The following is a 22,216-nucleotide window of genomic DNA, read 5'->3' on the forward strand; positions in this document are numbered from 1 at the left end:
GGGAACTCACACAAAAAAAGGTAAGAAGGTAAAAATATTTTAATCTCTTATCTTGTTCTTCCATTTTTTCAATATTTTTTTTCGACTCCTATTATTGTGTGCCTACAGCGGTATGAGGCGAGTGGTTCAATATGGTCTAAATGTGAGAGGGCCTTTTAGGGTAAGCAGGAGTTCCAGTACTGTACTAAAGCCTCACCCTCCCATCCCTCCAAACAACCAACCGTCCGCCATTCTGGCTCACTGTGGAGCTGCATGGCTCCAGCTTTCTGTATATCAGAGGAGGCTGATGGGAGGAGCTATAGGTGGATAGGCTCATTGTAATGGCTGGAATGGAATCAATGGAACGGAGTCCAACATGTTGTTTCCATGTGTTTGAAGTGTTTGGTACCATTCCATTGATTCCATTCCAGCCATTACAATGAGCCTGTCCTCCTATAGCTCCTCCCACCAGCCTCCTCTGCTGTGTATATATACCTGTATACATGACTTCTCATATGTATATAGCTATATATCTCTGCTGTGTTCAGTCCACCACTAACCCATTTTGTTGGCCTTTGCATGGTGGCTGAGACTGGCGCGATGCATGGCTTGTGGATGTGTCTGAAAGACCGTCCACTGACTCCACTTCACACAGAAGATTGGCGTAATTTTGCTATCCCAAGAAGCTTTCTTTACTGTTTTCTCCCCGAAACCATGGCACATCCCACCTCTGTCCTGTCCGGTGCCAGCTGCCCCTTTGCTTACACACTGCACAGCCCCCCCCCCCCCCCCACCCCACCTTATGCAACACCCACTACTGTTCTAGATTTATTCCACTTCCTGTTTCCCAGTCACTGGTTGTTATCCATTTCAGTGTTACACAATGGATGTCATCATTCTCACATGACTGTGAGTTCAAAGACAAAGTAATGACAAGGATGAATGTTTGTGGTGACTGCACTGGATACTGTTGGGGAATTGTCTCTTCGCATGCATTTTGCAGCATTACAAACCTACCCGAACCACTATGTCTGCTAGAAAAGTTGGCGTTACATTACTAACTGACCTGCCTCTTATCTGTCAGTAATTCTCTAGAAACACGGATCGTTTTTGAGGATGTGTGTGTAAAACAATAGCTTGGGCTTATGCTGACCTCCGTGCTGTGTACAACACATCATTCAGCATTGCCTTAATCATGTCTAGAATGGCCTTTTCTAAGCAACCACTAACAGTTATTTTCTATGTCTCTTTCTTATTTTCTTCTCTCTTGTCTCTTCTCGTCTCGTGTCGATCTTTGACTGCCCAGACTCTTTCTGCAACCTGGATATCCCCATCATTAACGTAGAACTGGATGGCATCTTTGATGAGCACAAGATGGCCACCTACAGGAACTCAGTGGCGGTGGTCCGGCCAACCCCTAAGGCCGAGTCAGAGGAAGAGTCTGAGAGCACGGTACTATGACATCACAAGTTTCCACGCCCAGCCCTAATTATTCCAACCTGTCTCCAGGACCCATTCTCTGACCTTTGACCCAATGGGGACTCACTCCAGACCTCACCTCCACCCATAGAGACCAAGTACCAGGCTCAGCCCTGTAAATCAAAGTCCTTCTACAAAAAATGTAATAGACATGAATACAGAAAATACCTATATCCACATCCAGAGGGTTTCTGGCTGAGACAATGGAGGTAGAAACTTTTGATTCAGAGAAAGGGACCGAATGCTAGGTTTTTATGTTGACTAGATTCCATTGATTCTATCTGGGGTGCATTCATTTTTAAATAATTTTGTTTATTTGTCTTTTATTTTTGCCTTATTTGAGTCATTTGCAATATTGCCTTTAACTTACAAGACATGAAAACAAGTTGCTTGGTGGAATGGGTTCTCCTCTTGTGAGTGCAGTAGGAAAGGAAGGGGACAGGATATCTCTGATTTCTGTCACCAAGGCTATATCATTCCTTTTGACCCCTAAACCCATTCTTGTACTCTTGAGTTCACTGGCATTCTGGCAACCCCTTGTTCCGTTCTGGCTGAACGTGTACGTGTGTTTGTGAATTGTGTGATGTGTTTGGAAACGTGCTGCATCATTGAGTTCTGCCATAGTCTGTGAATATAATGGTACTGCACGACCAGTTTGAGCTTGAATTCACAATCACATTCTTCAAAGGGGGGTTTAAGATTACATTTGGCTGTTAGAGGGGAAGTTAAATCAGGATAATATATTATTGACTATTTAAAATGACGGTTTATACTGTACATTTCAGAGTATATGATATTAACAGAGATACAGGAGTTATTATATGAGTCATATAATATAAGAATTCAACCATAGATATACAGATATTCTACTGTATATAGAACTATAAATACGGTATACAGATATTATATAGTCTAGCATGTACTTGACTGTACATTATCATAGGAGAGGCTTGGAGCTCAGTGGGAGAAATCTGCATGTCTATGTTGTAGTAGAGGGAATAGAGCATAGAAACCGAATAAACAGAATACTTATAAATGGATTGCTGAATAGTGAGTATGAGTGGACTTTGCAGGGTGGGACTACAGATGTAGGATCTTAATTTGATCACCCTGTTGCAGGAGAACTTTCCTTCAATGTAGGAATTTCTTTAACTTGAAGTGTATTTGAGGTATTAAAAGGCTTCTGAAGTTTGTCATTTCCACTTTGAAATTTCAGACTTGATTTTCTCTTACGAAAAATGTATCAACCCCTACAAAAACGTCCATTAGTTATAATCCACATAATAATTGACATTTCCTGTTGCTGCCGGATTTTTTTCCTGCTGTAGCAAACTGGCTCAAATTAACACCCTTTGTCTGTATACCTCCTCTCTGTGGTCTCTGTAACTCTGTTCATGAGCGCCCTGAGACTTCTCTGGCAAGAGCCTGTCACTGGGAAGCCGGCTCAGCTGTTTGAAAGCAAATATTGGAAACTCTTCTGAGAGTGAGTGTGTATATGGGTGCAGTTCTGTGCCTGTGTGTATGGGTGTTATCCGGAATATAGGTACATTTCTTCTGGTGCTAGAATATATGTTTATATTCTATCATGCAGCGAACGAGAATAGGCTCTCATTGAAAGTATACAGAGGTTTCTGTTTCAGTCCCCCACCACACAATAAAAAAAAACAATACTTTCATGATGAGGAATGTGAAGTATTTCTTATTGTGATGAAAGTATTTACTGTATACCGATGATTACGGTGCAGAGGAGTTGGATTGACATCCACAACACAAAAGACCAATGGTCCAATCTGTTTATCCGGTGCTGGGGTTCAAAGGTGAGGCGCCCGCCCATGACCTATACAAACCTATGACTTTTTCTCCTTAGAAATGTTCCATCCATAACACTGATTATTGCCTGGAAGCCACAACAAACGCTGCTCTTTCATGCTCTTAGGTTCAAGTGCTATATATTTTATCCATCACAACACTATTGTAAATACTGACGCCTCTGTATATGTGTGTGTATATAAAACAGGGGGAGAGGATAAAATATATATATTAAGATAAGAAAAATATAAATATTGACTGAAAGTATTTATATATTGACATGTCTGTGTTGTTCTGGTCCTGACCACAATATTGCCAGATTCACACTTAACGAAATGCAGTAAGCTTTGCACGGTTATCAGCCGCAAGCTTTAAATAGTACCATATAACACGGACATAGATTAAAGGTTAAATCTATTTTCTAGGATTGTTAGTGCAAAGTCATCAGCCTGGAGCTTAATAATACAGTATGTCTGAATGGAAAGTGCTGCATCACTGTGTGTCTCCTCTAGTCTACAGCCTGACCAGTAGAGCTATTGTAAGGGATGTATTTGTGATTGTCAATAGGTAAGTAAAAAGGGGACCACCATCCCTCGAGGCAAAAAACGGTTGAGTCAACCTAGTAATTTCAACCTTACAGTACAGAGTATATTCCCCAGTGTAGAAGACAAATATCCCTCCTCTGAAAGCAATATAGTTCAACGCAATGCTGAGTAGACAGTTCCAGAAGAAAAATGTTGAATTTCAAAATGAATAAAGAAAGTGCAATTACAGTATTTGTGAACAGAGAAACAGAGAAACCTCAAAGATGAAGAGGGTCCCACTCTCTTTAAAATGATTTGATGTTTTTTACAGTTTATATTGATGTTTTATTGCTTTTGTCTTTTGTATCATTACTTGCAACAAATGCCAACCATGGCATATGATTTTGAGGATTCAAAAAATTATAAAATTGACAAAATTGCATTAACATTTTTGAAGGCTGTTCTTACAATTTGTATGTGTTGAAGTGAATGTTCAGTTATGTGTCAATCTGGACTTCTGTCTGTGGTGATAATGTGCTGTTCTGTTGCTGTTCTGTAAAAGGGGTTGTCTTCTTTTTATGAAGTGATGGTTTGTACATATTTATTGAACACACAACTTTATTAAAAGCAGAAATCCTGTCTACCAAGGGCAGTTGTTGGTAGGAGAGATTCCTCAGACTATTTCCACTAGCACAGTTTTTCTAAGCATGTCTGTTGAGTTACTGTAAGAGAAAAGGCCTTTTTTAAATGAATAGGTGGAATGTACTGGTGACTATTTGGACTGTTTGCCTCAGGTTGTTTTTAGGGGGAAATCTCTGTGTTGTGGATGTAGTTTTAACAGGGTGGACAGATGTTTGGTAGTGATGTGAATAGGCTTGGGGGTTATGACTAGACATTGTCCCATGTGTGAAAATCAGCAGCATGCTTTTTCATCATGCTTGTGAAATCTGTCTTATCTTTGGTCCTATTTACCCGTGCTTGTCATATTTATTTTTACATGTGAAAAGAAAAAGGGCCTTGCAACGCAGGTAGAATTATTCAGTTCCGCCCTATGATCAGTTTATCAGTCCACAGTTCCTGTTTTGCATTTTTGTTGAGCTCCAACTTTCCATCCAGTCAATCAACTATTCACTAAGCAGAGTCACATAAATATATGAAGTACTGTACATCTAGAAGCATGGCTTAATAATTGCCAAACTTAATGACTTAATACAACTCGGAGACAATATAGCATCTAACTTTGAGCTTTTTTTGCCTAATGAGTCAGGACAGAATGACAGTGAAACTGAATGGATGACTGGCAGTGTATTTCTTTTTGTCTGTAAACATTGAGTTATTCTCTGAGGATAGCCTTATATGGGCATAAATCAATCCCATTATCCATCAGATGAAAAAACCCTCCTGCTTCATATTAGGCAAAACAAAGATACACCTTTTTTGTTGGCCAATCAGCCAAGCCTGAATAAATGTGGGATAAAAGACACCTGGTTTGCCTCTATGAACATTTGTAAGTTATGACACTGTGGTGCATGCAGCTATTGTTTGGTAAGCAAGTACCTTTTAATTAATCTTTTTGCATAGTTTATGTTCAAGTAATAAATTAACACAAGGGGGCCAAAATAAAATGGAAGGTTGATGCTCCAGAGACATTGTTTGTAGATATAAAGGCCCTACAGTACTATGTCAAACTGCAGTGACATTGGGGACACTGAAATAAAGAGAGGGGACATACTCCCTCCCAGTCACAGAGTGGAACAACTACTGTGGACATGTCCTGTAAGATCAAAAACAATGCTCATCAGAATGTTGAAACTATTAAAAAATGTTTTTGTTTTTTTAAATGTGTATTTAATCATGCCTTATTGTGAGTATGGTGTGGGTGTGACAGTATATACACAGGAAAGAAAAGACATCCAATGCCAGTTCACATTCAATAAAATATTTATGAAATATTTGCAATATACAACCAAACCTACCCTGCAGTCCCTGTGTATTTTAACACTATATCAAACAATGTATCTTGTTATGTAGTATCCATTGTTGGAGCAAGGACAATTATTTAGAGTTGAATGTTTCACACAGTTCAGATGAATGGCAGTTCTCAATAACACATACAAATAACCAGGCATGAACCTTGAAAACAGATTGAGTAGGGAGCACATTCAAATGCCTAGTTGTATCGCATCAGAAGTCAGAATTCACATCGAAGTTGCTCAGGTGGAGGCCAAGTACGCTCTGTGGAAATAATATCAAACATGTGAATCATCCTAACTGACAGTGTCCACAAAATAAATCCCAATATCAAAGCCTACATGCAGAGACCTTTGAGAAGGACAAGAACATGAGACAAAGACAAGGAATAAGATTCAAATGCACAGCAACACATCAAGATCCCTTGCGTACAAAGGAATATACTGTGCCGGAATCAAAATATCCTTCATTCAGAGAGATACAATCCATTCAAAGTCATGCAGATCCAATTTGAGATGATGCATGCAATGTTATTCTCTGGGTTCAAACCACGTGCATTGATTTCATGCTGACAGACCCATACCTTTGACCTTTTGGCCAAACACTAAACTGTAGTTAGCTGACTGCTTCCAAACACGTGCCCTTTAAACAAATCACAGAACATACAGCATGTGGCAATGTTTAGATATCAAAGTTATCAGTTATCGTGAACTATATAACAATCTGAGAACCATTGATTTTCACAGACAATTTGTTCAATTAATTAATGTACTGGAACTTCAATTCACTTCTCAAATTGACTGAACTGAAATGGAGTTAACCCCAGCCCTGTTGATGAGTGATTAAAGTCCTGCTCACCAGAGTCCATGAGGATGTGGAGAGGGGTGTGGTAGGCCTGCAGGTACTGCTGGGGGCTCAGAAATTCTCCTCTGGACAGGAGCTGAACCAGGATATCCTGGGGGACTATCATCTCTGGCACTTCATCCAAAACAGAGCCCGGGGGCATCTTTGACCCCTGTACAAATACATAGAGAGATGATAGAGGCGCCAAAAATAATGGTCTGTCAGAAATGAGAGATTCCACTTATGGTATCTAGAGTAGGAAACATTTAATTCAAAAATAGCAGGTGGATCTTCCTTTAAATGAGCCCAGGATATGATAAGTCTCTGTAGTCTAACCGATGCTAATGATGACACACCTTGGTGGCTTTGAGGAGGTGATTCCCCAGCTTGAGCAGCATAGACAGGGCGGTGCTGACCAGTGTGTCTGTGTCCTCCTCCTCCTCCTCTGGCCCGTCTCTACTCAGCATCCCACCCACCCTGGCCTGCACATTCAGCACCTTGTAGCTCCACTGCTGGAACAACCTGCTGGGAAGGTCATGTGACATCACCAGGACCCTGGGTGCCTCGATCAGGACACTGTATGACGATGATAGGGACCATGACAACATCAAGACAGCATGTCAAGCAATGTTTATGTCTGGGTTTTAGTCAGCTATATTGAGGCTGGAATGCACATGCTTGACCAGTGGTGGAAAAGTACCCAATTGTCATACTTGAGTAAAAGTAATAGAAAAGGACTCAAGTAAAAGTGAAAGTCACCCAGTAAAATACTACTTGAGTAAAAGTCTAAAAGTATTTGGTTTTAAATATACTTAAGCATCAAAAGTAAATGTAATTTCTAAAATATACTTAAGAATCAAAAATAAAAGTAAAAATTATTTCAAATGTATTATATTAAGCAAACCAGACGGCAAGATTTTCTTGTTTTTGTAGTTTACGCATAGCCAGGGGCACACTCCAACATTCAGACATAATTTACAAACAAAGCATTTGTTTTTAGTGAGTCCGCCAGATCAGATGCAGTAGGGATGACCAGGATATTTTCTCTTTAAGTGCGTGAATTGAAAATGTTTCCTAAGCATTAAAAATGTAACGAGTACTTTTGGGTGTCAGGAAAAATGTATCGTGTAGAAAGTACATTATTTTCTTTAGGGATGTAGTGGAGTAAAAGTAAAAGTTGTCAAAAATATAAATAGTAAAGTAAAGTACAGTTACCACAAAAAACTATTTCAGTAGTACTCTAAAGTATTTTTACTTAAGTACTTTACACCACTGTGCATAACCCTCGGAACTTAGTAGCAGAAGAGATAAAACTATGATATATTGATTCAAATCTGCATAGTAAGATACTCTACCAGTGTGGCCGTTCCTGCATGTCCCTCAGATCCTGCAGCAGAGACACAAGAACCTCGCTGGAGGACTAGCAGAGAAACAAAGAGCATGGTCATTAATGAAAATACCATATCATTATGCTAATCAATAGAAAGATGAGCAATGAAGGTTCACCTCTTATTAAAGTAATTGGCTGAGACTAGTGCCTTGTCGCTGCATTGACGGGGGATTTTGACAGATTTGTATATATTATATGAGTTTCATTAATAGGTGTTACTGGTTAATCTTGTTTACCTCAATGACATGAAGCATGCAGGTTGGGTACAGCAAAAGCAGGCCTGTGATAGCGTCACCTTGGTAATACCTCTGCAAGCGCTGGTTCAGTTCTTCGTAGTGTACTGTACAACCAAAGGAGAAAGAATGTACAGTTACTTGCATAACCCCAGTTCACTGATAACAGAGTGAGGTATCTCACTACTGGAAACGCCTTGGTTTGCATGAATAAGCTTTATTGCATCCAATATATTGTATAAGGATCGCCCCATAATGTCCTTCCTTCTCACTCACAGACCTAGGTGTGTCAGCCAGAAAGTGGCCCATAACAAAAGACTTGTTCAAATAACCCCAACTAAGGAGCATCCTAAAGTAAAGTAACTTTTTCTGTGAAGAGTATTTGTAGAGGAAGTATGTCCCAACATCATACGTTCATAAACACATTATCAAATCAAATCAAATGTTATTTGTCACACGCGCCGAATACAACAGGTGCAGACCTTACAGTGAAATGCTTACTTACAAGCCCTTAACCAACAATGCTTTAAGAAGTTAAGAAAAAAAAGTGCTAAATAAAAAATAGATAAGTAAAAAATAGAAAATTTAAGTAATATAATTAAACAGCAGCAGTAAAATAACAAGCAAGGCTATATACAGGGGGTACCGGTACAGAGTCAATGTGCGGGGCACCGGTTAGTCGAGGTAATTGAGGTAATATGTACATGTAGGTAGAGTTAAAGTGACTGGAAAGCATTTTGAACGTTGATTTTGATTTGACCTATCAGCTATAAACAAAATCATGCTCCGTAGGAGAAAGAGAAACCTGAGTCAGTGTACAGGAAGGACCTCTATCAGTGAAATAGTGATGCCTTGTAATCCGCCCTGGAATGCACAATAGCTCTTAAATGTGTTCTACAGTAATGTTTGGCTGACCTCCCAGGTCTTTCCTGTCTGCGAGTTGCTGGGGGAGGCTGGCGACGACTATCAACCGGTGTAACAGGAACTTCTGGAGAGACAGAGAAGAAGGGTATTAAGCTATCTGATGAGTGAGAGAACAGGTATCAAGAATAGACAAATAGTAGTAGGCCTATTGGCCCTACTTAAATAGTTAAGGCTACAAGCCTACCTAACTCTGGATGAGGTGGGTTAGGTTGGGATAGTGATAAGTAAACAAATTTGTTGCTCTTCGGTTGTGTGTGTATGTTATTTTGTCTCGACTGAATAAATAAACGATACATAAAAAATACAAATAAAATAATAATGAAAGCAAACCAGCGACCCACTGACCAATCACACAAACAATCAATCAAAGACATAAGCGACCACTTATGTCGCTTATAGCTGGAGCCGGCCCTGCCTATCCTTCCAGGACACTCTTTATACAGTACAAGCTGTTCAAATCATATCGTTTACATTGCAGTACATTGCAAACAATGTGGACTCTTAGATAAATAAGTAAAGCATTGAACTTGACTCTTGAATATTGTTCCTTTAGCCCTCCCAGACAATGAACTACACAAACCATCTCCTCTTGAGGATTAAAAAGCCGTCTTTGCTTCATATGGCAGTGAAACAAGCTAGTCCCAACATCTTCCTCCTTCTTTTGGTCAAGACTTAGTAGCTGGCTGGATGCCTCCATTTCTTCTCTCTTTCTCTCTCTGTCTGTCTCTCTCTCAGTCAAGTACTGACTGAGGCAGCAGCAGCAGATAGCCCTCCCTTTGTGTTTACCACTTGCATGGTATATCCTGGATACCTACTGTTCCCCCTAGTGCAATAAAGCCAATCCTTCTTCGCTCAGCTGCAGTACGCAAGACTGGCAACAGATCCACTGATAACAGACCCAGCCCTATTTGTAAGGGGATGCTCGTACGTAGTAGAATGAGAGAGAAGGCAGGTCCTCCTGGCCACACACACACACACACACACACACACACACACACACACACACACACACACACACACACACACACACACACACACACACACACACACACACACACACACACACACACACACACACACACACACACACACACACACCACAGTCACCCCACCCACCGCTCCTACAGTACACTCCACGACACTACCCGCCTATGCTTGGGTACCTTATTTACTCTCTGGATTGCCAGTTGAAGAGGATAAGTCTCTATGACAACGAAACATTCTCCTCTTGTAGTAGAAGGTCCCATTTGAATATGAAATAGGGCCTCATTTGAATGTGAAAGAGGGCCACATAACCAGGCCACACCATAAACACCACAGTGGCAGTTTCACAACACAGGGTACAGGGAGTATTCCAGGTTTGCTTGTTAAAAAATGACTTGCATTGTTATTGCAGGCACCCAGACATCATATCACAGAGATATCTAATAATAAACACATGTTCACACCACTCAATCTATAGGCCTAGGGCTACGGATCACAACTGTGGTGTTATGAGTTGGCATGGAGATCACCCATTTCATGCACTGAGAAGTTTATTTTTCTAGCACTGCAGCACAAAGTGCCAGCACAAACCTTTCTAACGGCCCTGTGGGACTCTTCCAGCTTTGCAAGCAGCGACATTCTGTCTTCAAAGGCGGAGTTCCAGATGGTAAAGGGCGCATTATCAACTTCGTGCGACCTGGAAGCCATTACTGACAATGGATGTTTGGAAGTGTTACTAAGCAACACATGTGGGGACTGGAATGAGGGGGGAGCAGGGAAAGACTCGGGTTATGCACCTGTGTGTAAGCTGGATTCAAGACAGGTGACTTACCTTCTAGTAAAGCCTTTAATAAAGCCGTAAAAATAAAGTCTATAATAAACAGACGTGTCCAGTTATTAAGTTAGCTAAATGTTTCCCCCCAGAATGTTATTCAAGAATAGGAGAGTATGACTAGATCACACCCAAAAATCTACCAATTTATTCACCACTCAACAACAATATGATCCTAGTTCGAGATAGCCTGGCAAATGTTTCTTTGTACAATCTCAGTCAAATACTGTAAGCATTATCATTTTAAAAACGTGTAATTGAAAACGTATATTGCAGCTTTAAACCACCAGATGACGCTAAAACAAAGGTCCATCAATTTTGATATGCTTGCTCTGCTCATCACGTGCGTGTCTTGCCCTTGTGTAGGCTGCGCGTGAATCACAGCATCAACAGTTTCCTCCAAGCACAGAACCACCAGGCGGGACGACTACGATGGACTGAAAACCATCGAAAGGGGGCGAGACATCGAATGGAAATGTTCAGGTACATCGCAACATGTACTTATCAAATTGTGTATAATGTTGACGCGATGTATCATTGTCTTTATTTGAGTAAAATGCATGAAAATACAATTCCTTTGAAATGATGGGGGTAGTTAGCTAGCTAGCTAACGTAACGCTAGCTAGCTAGCTAGCCAAGCGACGCCCGGTGTACCCGAGCTGAGCGGCCACCCATGTTTGACAGCTGACGGTTTGGTTTTGACAGTTAATTTAGGCGTATCTTGTAACTAATGACAGTAAGCTAAATGGCAATGGTCCCCGAGCTACATTATTTGCGATAGATATTTAGATAACGATAGTTTATAATATCTTAGTTTGAGGGCCAAGGGGCCAGGCTTGAAAACTGAAGACCCTCAAGCAAGGATGATATTCACTGAAACTTGGCTAGAAATACTCAATAATAGTAGTTAAGTTTGATAGCTACGTTACAACAACATATTTGACTGATATAACGTTATTCACCATATAGCCAATTATTTACCAATATTCTGCACCACATTTTGTGATATCATTTTTGCCAATGAGGAGAATTTCTCCTTTCAGTATAATGGCAATCTTGTCAGGTAATGCGTGCAGGGTTGCCAGGTCTAGTTAAAATTTCCAGGGCAATTGCAACTCAAAACCTGCCCCCAAGATTTTAAAACTAGCAACAAGAGGGGAAAAATGTAGTCCTAAAAACTAGATATGAGTGACCTCTGGTTCATTTAGCTATCCCTATGGAAAATAATAGGGTTTTGGAATAAAAGCTGAAAATAAGGTCTGAGGTTAACTCATTAACTAATTTATATGTTTTGTTCTATAATAGCAGTCAGTTAACATGACCTTTATGAATTATGAAGCCTTTGTGCTTTTTTTTCATTAAATAAATGCTTCAAAATTCACAAAAAGTTGCGTTAGCTGATGAAGATTATCAAATAGAACAAAACATTATGTTTTCCACCGACCTTATTTTTGGCGTTAATCCAAAAACCCTACAAAAATGCCATTCACTTTCCCCATAGGCTTTATTCAATGAACCATGGCGGAGTTAGTGCCTACAAAAAGACGCCTTTACTGTTTCTCTCTACGACATGAGGGAGAAGTATGTAGCTAGCTGGTGCTGTTCGTTGTTCTTACATCACTTGTAATGGCGTGCGCAAGTGCTGGCGTTGCTCTCCACTCACTCACTCAGCTCAACACACACACACACACACACACACACACACCCCTCCGGTCCTCCTCATCACTCACTAACTCTCTTACTCAGCAACAGCCTGCCTCACTGCCTGGTAGTCAGTAGCAGCAGCAGGTAACAGTGAAATGTATAGATTTTATTTTAAAGAGAAATGCCATGGCAACCGCAATGCAATTTAGAAGTAGCCCAAATTTAGAAGTGCTTTGCACAAGGGCACAGCGACAGCTAATTTGTTTTTACCTTGTTGGCCCCGGTATTCAAACCAGCAACCTTTTGGTTACTGACCCAATGCTCTAATCTCAAGGCTACCTGCCACCCTGCTAAAACATTCAGTTAAACGTTTGAAAATTGACTCATCTGACTATTTATGCACGATGACAATGCATGTTAGTAACCTCATTGAGAATGTTTTAATTTAAAAAATGGGTTTAATTAAAAATAATATGAAAATAAGTGCCTTTTTGGAAGGCTAACTTGTTAGAGACTAGCCAGGTAACATGGCATAAATTATAATGTAGTTAGCCAGCTAGTCAAAGAACCACAGTAAGCTCAGCTATCATTGATTAATATTTTGTTAGCTAATGACGTTAGCAAAACCGCTTGATACGGTACAGGATTTTACTATGTATTATTGATTTCACTATGGATCTTGGCAGCATCATTTGGTAAGTCTCTGTTATTAACAACCCTACATGTCTGTAGCTAACTCTTCTGAACAGACACATAGCTAGCTTGCATTGACTGCATACTCATTTTTCTAGACAGCTTTTTCTAGCCCAGCTAGAAAATAACACATGGAATCATGTAGTAAACAAAAAAGTCTTAAACAAATCCAAATACATTTTAGATTCTTCAAAGTAGCCACCCTTTGCCTTGATGACAGCTTTGCACACTCTTGGCATTCTCTCAACCAGCTTCACCTTGAATGCTTTTCCAGTTTTTTTATGCTGAGCACTTGGCTCCTTTTCCTTCACTCTGCGGTCCAACTCATCCCAAACAATCTCAATTGGGTTGAGGTTGGGTGATTGTGGAGGCCAGGTCATCTGATGCAGCGCTCCATCACTCTCCTTCTAGGCCAAATAGCCCTTACACAGCCTGGAAGTGTGTTGGGTCCTTGTTGTGTTGAAAAACAAATGATAGTCCCACTAAGCGCAAACTAGATGGGATGGCGTGTCGCTGCAGAATGCTGTGCTAGCCATGTTAAGTGTGCCTTGAATTCTAAATTTATCACAGACAGTGTCACCAGCAAAGCATCACACCTCCTCCATGCTTCACGGTGGGAATTACACATGCAGAGATCATCCGTTCACATACTCTGCATCTCACAAAGACACAACGTTTGAACCAAAAATCTCAAATTTGGACTCATCAGACCAAAGGACAGATTTCCACTGATTTCTAATGTCCATTGCTCGTGTTTCTTGGCCCAAGCAAGTCTCTTCTACTTATTGGTGTCCTTTAGTAGTGGTTTCTTTGCAGCAATTCGACCACAAATTGACAGTTGTGGCTGTTTCGGGTGATGTATTGTTGTCTCTACCTTCTTGCCCTTTGTGCTGTTGTCTGTGCCCAGTAATGTTTGTACCATGTTTTGTCGGGATGCACAATATATCGGTGAGCATATCGGAATCGGACGATTAAAGCTAAAAATGCCAACATCAGCATAGGACCGATGTCTGGTTTAACGCCTGTGCAAAACCGATGTCATAGCTGACGTGCATACCTATATAACGTAAATAGATGGCGTAATGACGCCACAAAAAATACAGCGCTACACAGAACAAAAGCAGAAAAATACTAAGCGCACACTTCCAACAACTCGAGCAGTACATCTATGAGCTACTTGCTATGGGCGTCCACTGCTATTAGCTTCAAGACTGACATTTGGACCAGCGATGTCGGCCCCATGAGCATGCTGAGTCTGACAGCACATTGGGTCGAAGAGGCTTTCATGCTAAGGAAAGCCATATTGCATGCTCAAGAATGTGCTGGTTCTCATACCGCTGCTTCCATTTCAATGGCATTTGAGAACATGTTTGAAACTTGGAAACATGAACACACTCCTAGCCCCAGTCGAACAACTGACTCGAGAAATAAGCTAATCAACTGCGTCTGCCCTCTGTCATGGCATTGAAATGCCTGCTCAACAAAACTGCAGACACAGACCGTGGGGTTAAAACTTACAAAAGTACGCGAGGCTGTGAACAAGCGATTCTGTGGCATTCTCTCTGAGCCTCTACTGTGTTGCCACCATGCTCGATGCTAGTTACAAGGACCGCTACTTTGATGCAGACAAGAAACAGGGTTTACATGAAATGCTACATACACAGTTGGACAAGATGGAAATAGACACTTTCTTGTGGCGGTCCTCATCAGAGCCAGTTTCATCATAGCGCTTGATGGTTTTTGCGACTGCACTTGAAGAAACTAATGATAGACTGTTTCTCTTTGCTTATTTGAGCTGTTCTTGCCATAATATGGACTTGGTCTTTTACCAAATAGGGCTATCTTCTGTATACCAACCCTACTTTGTCACACCACAACTGATTGGCTCAAACGCATTAAGAAGCAAAGAAATTCCACAAATTAACTTTTAACAAGGCACACCTGTTAATTGAAATGCATTCTAGGTGACTACCTCATGAAGCTGGTTGAGACAATGCCAAGAGTGTGCAAAGCTGTCATCAAGGCAAAGGGTGGCTATTTGAAGAATCTCAAATTATAAAATATTTTGATTTGTTTAACACATTTTTTGGTTGCTACATGATTCCATATGTGTTATTTCATAGTTTTGATGTCTTCACTATTATTCTACAATGTATGAAATAGTAAAAATAAAGAAACCCTTAAATGAGTAGATGTGTCAACTTTTGACTGGTACTGTGTGTGTATGTATATATATATATACATTTTATTTAACCCCTTTTTGGGTAGGCACAAAACTACCTTCATACTTCCTTTTTGTAAAACAATAATAATAATTTAAAAAACATACTTCAGACAAGTCCCAAGAACACCATGTTCGTGAGTCTCCCCTTTTCATAGTGGTCATAATAGTTTGTAGTTCAAACCGTTTGGATGCTACATACAGTTGAAGTCGGAAGTTTACATACACCTTAGCCAAATACATTTAAACTCAGTTCTTCACAATTCCTGACATTTAATCAGAGTAAAAATTCCCTGTCTTAGGTCAGTTAGGATCACCACTTTATTTTAAGAATGTAAATGTCAGAATAATAGTAGAGGAAGATTTATTTCAGCTTTTATTTCTTTCATCACATTCCCAGTGAGTCAGAAGTTTACATACATTCAATTAGTATTTGGTAGCATTGCCTTTTAAAATATTTAACTTGGGTCAAATGTTTTGGGTAGCCTTCCACAAGCTTCCCACAATAAGTTGGTTGAATTCTGGCCCATTTCTCCTGACAGAGCTGGTGTAACTTAGTCAGGTTTGTGGGCCTCCTTACTCGCAAACGCTTTTTCAGTTCTGCCCACACATTTTCTATAGGATTGAGGTCAGGGCTTTGTGATGGCCACTCCAATACCTTGACTTTGTTGTCGTTAAGCCATTTTGCCACAACTTTGGAAGTATGCTTGGGGTCATTGTCCATTTGGAAGACCCATTTGTGACCAAGCTTTAACTTCCTGACTGATGTCTTGAGAACTTCCTGACTGATGTCTTGAGAACTTCCTGACTGATATCTTGAGAACTTCCTGACTGATGTCTTGAGAACTTCCTGACTGATGTCTTGAACTTCCTGACTGATGTCTTGAGATGTTGCTTCAATATATCCACATCATTTACCTCCTCATGATGCATTCTATTTTGTGAAGTGCACCAGTCCCTCCTGCAGCAGAGCACCCCCACAACATGATGCTGCCACCCACGTGCTTCACGGTTGGGATGGTGTTCTTCGGCTTGCAAGTCTTCACCTTTTTTCTCCAAACATAACGATGGTCATTATGGCGAAACAGTTTTATTTTTGTTTCATCAGACCAGAGGACATTTCTCCAAAAAGTACGATCTTTGTCCCCATGTGCAGTTGGAAACCGTAGTCTGGCTTTTTTATGGCGATTTTGGAGCAGTGGCTTCTTCCTTGCTGAGCGGCCTTTCAGGTTATGTCGATATAGGACTTGTTTTACTGTGGATACAGATACTGTTGTACCTGTTTCCTCTAGCAGCTTCACAAGGTCATTTACTGCTGTTCTGGGATTGATTTGCACTTTTTGCACCAAAGTACGTTCATCTCTAGGAGACAGAACGCGTCTCCTTCCTGAGCGGTATGACTGCTGCATGGTCCCATGGTGTTTATACTTGCATACTATTGTTTGTACAGATGAACGTGGTACCTTCAGCCGTTTGGAAATTGCTCCCAAGGATGAACCAGACTTGTGGAGGTCTACAATTTTTTTCTGAGGTCTTGGCTGATTTTCTTCTGATTTTCCCATGATGTCAAGCAAGGAGGCACTGAGTTTGAAGGTAGGCCTTGAAATACATCCACAGGTACACCTCCAATTGACTCAAATTATGTCAATTAGCCTATCAGAAGCTTTGAAAGCCATGACATCATTTTGGGGAATTTTCCAACCTGTTTAAAGGCACAAGTCAACTTTGCGTATGTAAACTTCTGACCCACTGGAATTGTGATACAGTGAATTATAAGTCAAATAATGTGTCTGTAAACAATTGTTGGAATAATTACTTGTGTCATGCACAAAGTAGATGTCCTAACCGACTTGCCAAAACTATAGTTTGTTAACTTCTTATGGCTGCAATCCCGGTAACAATATGACACTAGCCAGTGAATGTGCAGGGCGCCAAATTCAAAACAGAAATCTCATAATAAAAATTCCTCAAACATACATGTCTTATACCATTTTAAAGGTAATCTTGTTGTTAATCCCACCAAAGTGTCCGATTTCAAATAGGCTTTTCAGCGGAAGCACCACAAACGATTGTTAGGTCACCACCAACTCAAAGAAAAATTCAGCCATTTTTCCAGGCAAAGAGAAGAGTCACAAATAGAGATATAATTAATCACTAACCTTTGATCTTCATCAGATGACACTCATAGGACTTCATATTACACAATACATATATGTCTTGTTCGATTAAGTTCATTTTTATATTCAAAAACCTCCGTTTACATTTGCGCCATGTTCAGAAATGCCTCCAAAATATCTGGAAAAATTGCAGAGAGCCACGTCAAATAACAGAAATACTCATCATAAACTTTCATGAAAGATACATGTTTTACATAGAATTAAAGATACACTTGTTCTTAATGCAACCGCTGTGTCAGATTTCAAAAAGCTTTACGGCAAAACACAATATTCAATCATCTGAAAACAGCGTTCAGCCACAAAAGCAAGCAATACAGTTACCCGCACAAATTGTGCAGTCAACAAAACTCATAAAAAGCATTATAAATCTTCACTTATCTTTGCTGATCTTCGTCGGAATGCACTTCCACAAGAAATGTGTTTTTTTCCCCGGTAATGTCCATCATTTATGTCCAAATAGCTATTTTTGTCGCGTGTTTGGTATACAAATCCAACGTCAGGGAAGCGCGTTCACTAAAACCTGACGAAATGTCCAAAAGTTCCGTAACAGTCCGTAGAAACATGTTAAACGATGTATTGAATCAATCTTTAGAATGTTGTTAACATAAATCTTGAATAACGTTCCAACCGGAGAATTACATTGACTTCAGATGAGCGATGGAACGGAGCTCCCTCTTATGTGAACGCGCATGGTCAAAGAATGGTCACCTCATGGCAGTGGTGACTCATTCCTGTCTCCTTCGGCCCCCCTTCACAGTAGAGTCATCAGACAAAGTTCTACAGACTGTTGACATCTAGTGGAAGTCGTAGGAAGTGAAAACTCATCCATATCTCGCTGTAATTTCAATGGGAGCTTGGTTGAAAATCTACCAGCCTCAGAGTTTCCACTTCCGGTTTGGATTTCTTTCCAGGTTTTTGCCTGCCATATGAGTTCTGTTTTATTCACAGACATAATTCAAACAGTTTTAGAAACTTCAGAGTGTTTTCTATCCAATACCAATACTGTTATGCATATATTAGCAACTATGACTGAGGAGTAGGCCGTTTACTCTGGGCACCTCTGTGCACCTTTCATCCAAGCTACTCAATACTGCCCCTGCAGCCATAAGAAGTTAAGACATTTGTGAAGTGGTTGAAACACTTAAATTGTAGTCATTAAAACTAGTTAATGTAAACTTCCGACTTCAACTGTACGTTTTCGTGAGAAGACCGATTTTTTTGTGATGTCTCATGGTCTGGCAAACACCACTCTAGCTCTGCAACCTTTCACCGGCAGATGTGGTGGATTGAGCCGCATCCAATGCAAAAAAAACTCTGTAGCTTAATCTGAGGGATTTTGATGGGGCATTTTTTTATTACGTTACTTAGATTGACGCACCTGTGCGCCAATCGACGCTCAGAGGTTAACACAGACTTTGCTAGCTGAAAGAACACAAAAACATATGGTAGTGGGTTTTTGATTGGACTATACAGGCTTATTTGATGTTAGCTAACTACTTTGTTATTGTGGACATTAATTTAGCTCGCTTACTAATGTCGGGTGACAGTAGATCCGATGCCCCTGCCCATGTAAAAATAGCTGTATTGTAGCCTAACCTTGTTCAACAAGGTTACCTAACATTGACATGTAAAAGAATGTTTTAGGTTGATTTGAGCATTTCAGTTCCACTTTAATAATAGAATGAGTAGTGGCCTTCAAGTAAATCACAGAACAAGCTAGACTACATGGCAAATTGGCAATCCACTGCAGTATTCTGTTCATCCTTGTAGGATTTCTGTACAGAAAATTAAGCTGTTTTACTGCCTCGCTCAAGAATGTCTGACTCAGTCTGGCTCAGTCCTTTGTGGCCATGAAAAGTATTTTATGTCACTACATTCAATGTAACTTGATGCCAGAGCAGAGGTCAGTCAGTTAGCAACATTTGTTCCCAAGGTTTCTATCAATGCCACTAACTGTACTGCACAACAGAAGTATTGTCCATCTGTCTATTTAGCTAGGCTACCTCTCACTCTTTTCTTGAGTGGTAGGCTATGGGAAATTCCATGGTTACAGAATTATGCTGAGACTGATTTTTTTCACTTTAAAAATGTATGCCAAACAAACTATTGATTTCAAAGTTTAACAAACCATACAACTCTATGCACAATGACTACTTTGAACAGTTTACACAGTGCAAAACATTTACTGTAAAACTGAATTATGGTCAAATCTGTTTTATTCTGTAACCAAACTTTATATCTGCACAGTTCTTTTTTTGTTTTTGTAAAATCTTCTGTGGAAATTGTTAAAAGTAGCCCATGTGCATATGGTTTATTAAACTTGGAAATCAAATATTTTGGGGGGGGGGGGTATACATTTTAAAGTGAAAAATCTGGAATTGCCCCTACCTAACACTTGGTTGCCCACTTGTATTAATCGCAGGGCAGAAGGCAGTGTTAGGGACTTTTTCACAGATCACGTAGCCATTTGCTTTGTCTCATGTTCTAAACTTTTTTTAATTGTTTTTTACTTCACCTTTATTTAACCAGGTAGGCTAGTTGAGAACAAGTTCTCATTTACAGCTGTGACCTGGCAAAGCAGTACAACACAAACAAACATACAGTCAATAATACAATAGAAAAGGTCTATATTCAGTGTGTGCAAATGAGGTAGGATAAGGGAGGTAAGGCAATAAATAGGCCATAGTGGCGAAATAATTACAATATAGCAATTAAACACTGGAGTGATAGATGTGCAGAAGATGAGTGTGCAAGTAGAGATACTGGGGTGCAAAGGAGCTAAATAAAATAACAGTATGGGGATGTGGTAGTTGGACGGGCTATTTACAGATGAGCTATGTACAGGTGCAGTGATCTGTGAGCTGCTCTGATAGCTGGTGCTTAAAGTTAAGGATCTGATGGAATTGTTGGTTGAAAAAAAAAACTACTTTTGCTTTGTATTTGCCCTAAAAAATATAATAGTATTGACTGAGCTCGTACCTGTAAAACCCAGCGTTTGTTATGTCAAAGTTATTTGCCCAGATATTCTCACAACTTCCTTTGCAAATGTGTAATGTGACACACACACACTGTGAAACTATATTTTGCAATTGTCAATGATTGTCAGCACACTGGCCAATGTGCTAGAAAGAGAGAGAAACTGTGCCTTCAGAAAGTATTGACACCCCCTGACTTTTCCCCATGACTTTAAAATTGATTAAATAGATTTTTCTGGTCACTGGCCTACACGCATTTACCCCATAATGTCAAAAGTGGAATTTAGTTTTTTTCTTTTTTTCCCTAATTTATAAAAAATAGAAAGGTTGAAATGTCTTGAGTCAATAAGTATTCAACCTCTTTCCTATGGCAAGCCTAAGTAAGTTCAGGAGTAAAAATGTGCTTAACAAGTCTCACAATAAGTTACATGGACTTACTCTTGTGCAATAATAGTGTTTAACATAACTACCTCATCTCTGTACCCAACACATACAATTTCAAACACAGATTCAACCACAAAGACAAGGGTGGTTCTCCAATGCCTCGCAAAGGGCACTTTGTAGGAAAAAAACGTGGCAAAGCAATTCACTTTTTGTCCTGAAAGTGTTATGTTTGGGGCAAATCCAATACAACACATTACGGAGTACAGCTCTCCATGTTTTCAAGCATAGTGGTGGCTGCATCATGTTATGGGTGTGCTTGTAATCGTTAAGGACTGGGGAGTTTTTCAAGAGAAAAATAAATGGAATGGAGCTAAGCACAGAGAGGAAAACCTGGTTAATCTGCTTTCTACCAGACACTGGGATATGAATTCCCCTTTCAGGAGGACAGTAACTTAAAACACAAGGCCAAATCTACACTAGAGTTGCTTACCATGAAGACGGTGAATGTTCCTGAGTGGGCGAGTTAGTTTTGACTTAAATCTACTTAAAAATCTATGGCAAGACCTGAAAATGGTTGTCTTGCAATGATCAACCAATTTGATAGAGCTTGAAGAGTATTGAAAAGAATATTGGGCAGATGTTGTACAATCCAGGTGTGCAAAGCTCTTAGAGACTTACCCAGAAAGACTCACAGCTGTAATCGCTGCCAAAGGTCTTTCTACAAAGGATTGAATCAGGGGTGTGAATACTTAAGTAAGTTTGATATTTCTGGGTTTTATTAGCAAAATGTTTCTTAAAAATGTACTTTGTCATTATGTATTGTGTGTACATGGGTGAGGGGGAAAAATCTATTTAATCCATTTTGAATTCAGGCTGTAAGACAACAAAATGTGGAATAAGTCAAGGGGTAGGAATACTTTCTGAAGACACTGTACCTAGGCTACTTCCTGTGGTGACCATTGTTTACGTTCATCAAAACCCCACATTCATTGCAGAATTGAGAGTGAGTAGAATCTATTTAAAATCCCATTCTAGATTCCACATGTTCATTTGACCTACTACAGTACAGTTACGCCTCGATCACACCGATTAGCGTCATTGCGCAAAATGGTATGCAGCACCATCTGGATATGTGTGCAACAAAAGTTCAACAT

General features: G+C 40.0%; 3 protein-coding genes across 18 annotated transcripts in view; 2 read left to right on the forward strand and 1 right to left on the reverse strand.

Annotated features, from left to right (window-relative positions):
• The window catches only part of LOC139570271 (rho GTPase-activating protein 44-like), a 72,121-nt gene extending 66,489 nt beyond the window's left edge, over positions 1 to 5,632 (forward strand). For 5 of the 6 annotated variants that reach the window (XM_071392014.1, XM_071392013.1, XM_071392017.1 and 2 more), the window contains one exon: positions 1,286 to 5,632. In XM_071392014.1, the coding sequence (XP_071248115.1) occupies positions 1,286 to 1,440 (155 nt within the window). In that variant the 3' untranslated portion in view covers positions 1,441 to 5,632. Of the gene's footprint in view, positions 1 to 108; positions 161 to 1,285 lie in introns of all 6 variants that reach the window. The other variant, XM_071392015.1, reaches the window with a different exon arrangement.
• An 82-nt stretch (positions 5,633 to 5,714) lies between these two features.
• On the reverse strand, positions 5,715 to 10,880 carry tex47 (testis expressed 47). Of its 3 annotated transcripts, XM_071392022.1 has the most exons (8): positions 9,733 to 10,300; positions 9,144 to 9,216; positions 8,232 to 8,335; positions 7,961 to 8,025; positions 6,962 to 7,181; positions 6,621 to 6,777; positions 6,346 to 6,404; positions 5,715 to 6,026 (listed from the first exon to the last, which is right to left on the reverse strand). In XM_071392022.1, exons 1-7 carry the CDS (start codon positions 9,847 to 9,849, stop codon positions 6,367 to 6,369), a joined length of 774 nt encoding a protein of 257 aa, XP_071248123.1. In that variant the 5' UTR covers positions 9,850 to 10,300; the 3' UTR covers positions 5,715 to 6,026; positions 6,346 to 6,366. The 3 variants fall into 3 exon arrangements, with proteins under 3 accessions (XP_071248123.1, XP_071248121.1, XP_071248122.1); XM_071392020.1 differs by lacking the exons at positions 6,346 to 6,404; positions 9,733 to 10,300 and adding an exon at positions 10,728 to 10,880; XM_071392021.1 differs by lacking the exon at positions 6,346 to 6,404 and having other exon boundaries at positions 9,733 to 10,102.
• Positions 10,881 to 11,306: 426 nt separating this feature from the next.
• Positions 11,307 to 22,216, forward strand: part of ndel1a (nudE neurodevelopment protein 1-like 1a) — a 30,398-nt gene continuing 19,488 nt past the window's right edge. For all 9 annotated transcript variants that reach the window (XM_071392026.1, XM_071392024.1, XM_071392025.1 and 6 more), the window contains exon 1: positions 11,307 to 11,451. The gene's annotated coding sequence lies outside the window, so the exon portion shown is untranslated. The remainder of the gene's footprint in view (positions 11,452 to 22,216) is intronic.

The sequence above is a fragment of the Salvelinus alpinus genome, chromosome 3, assembly GCF_045679555.1.
Source record: "Salvelinus alpinus chromosome 3, SLU_Salpinus.1, whole genome shotgun sequence".
Classification (NCBI taxonomy): domain Eukaryota; kingdom Metazoa; phylum Chordata; class Actinopteri; order Salmoniformes; family Salmonidae; genus Salvelinus; species Salvelinus alpinus.

Coding starts and splice junctions, on each gene's coding strand:
- tex47 (XM_071392020.1), bottom strand. CDS start 10,844: ATGGCTTCCAGGTCGCACGAAGTTGATAATGCGCCCTTTACCATCTGG. Junction 8,026..8,231: donor GCATGCTTCATGTCATTGAG/GTAAACAAGATT, acceptor TTTCTCTGCTAG/TCCTCCAGCGAGGTTCTTGT. Junction 6,027..6,620: donor CCACATCCTCATGGACTCTG/GTGAGCAGGACT, acceptor TTATTTCCACAG/AGCGTACTTGGCCTCCACCT.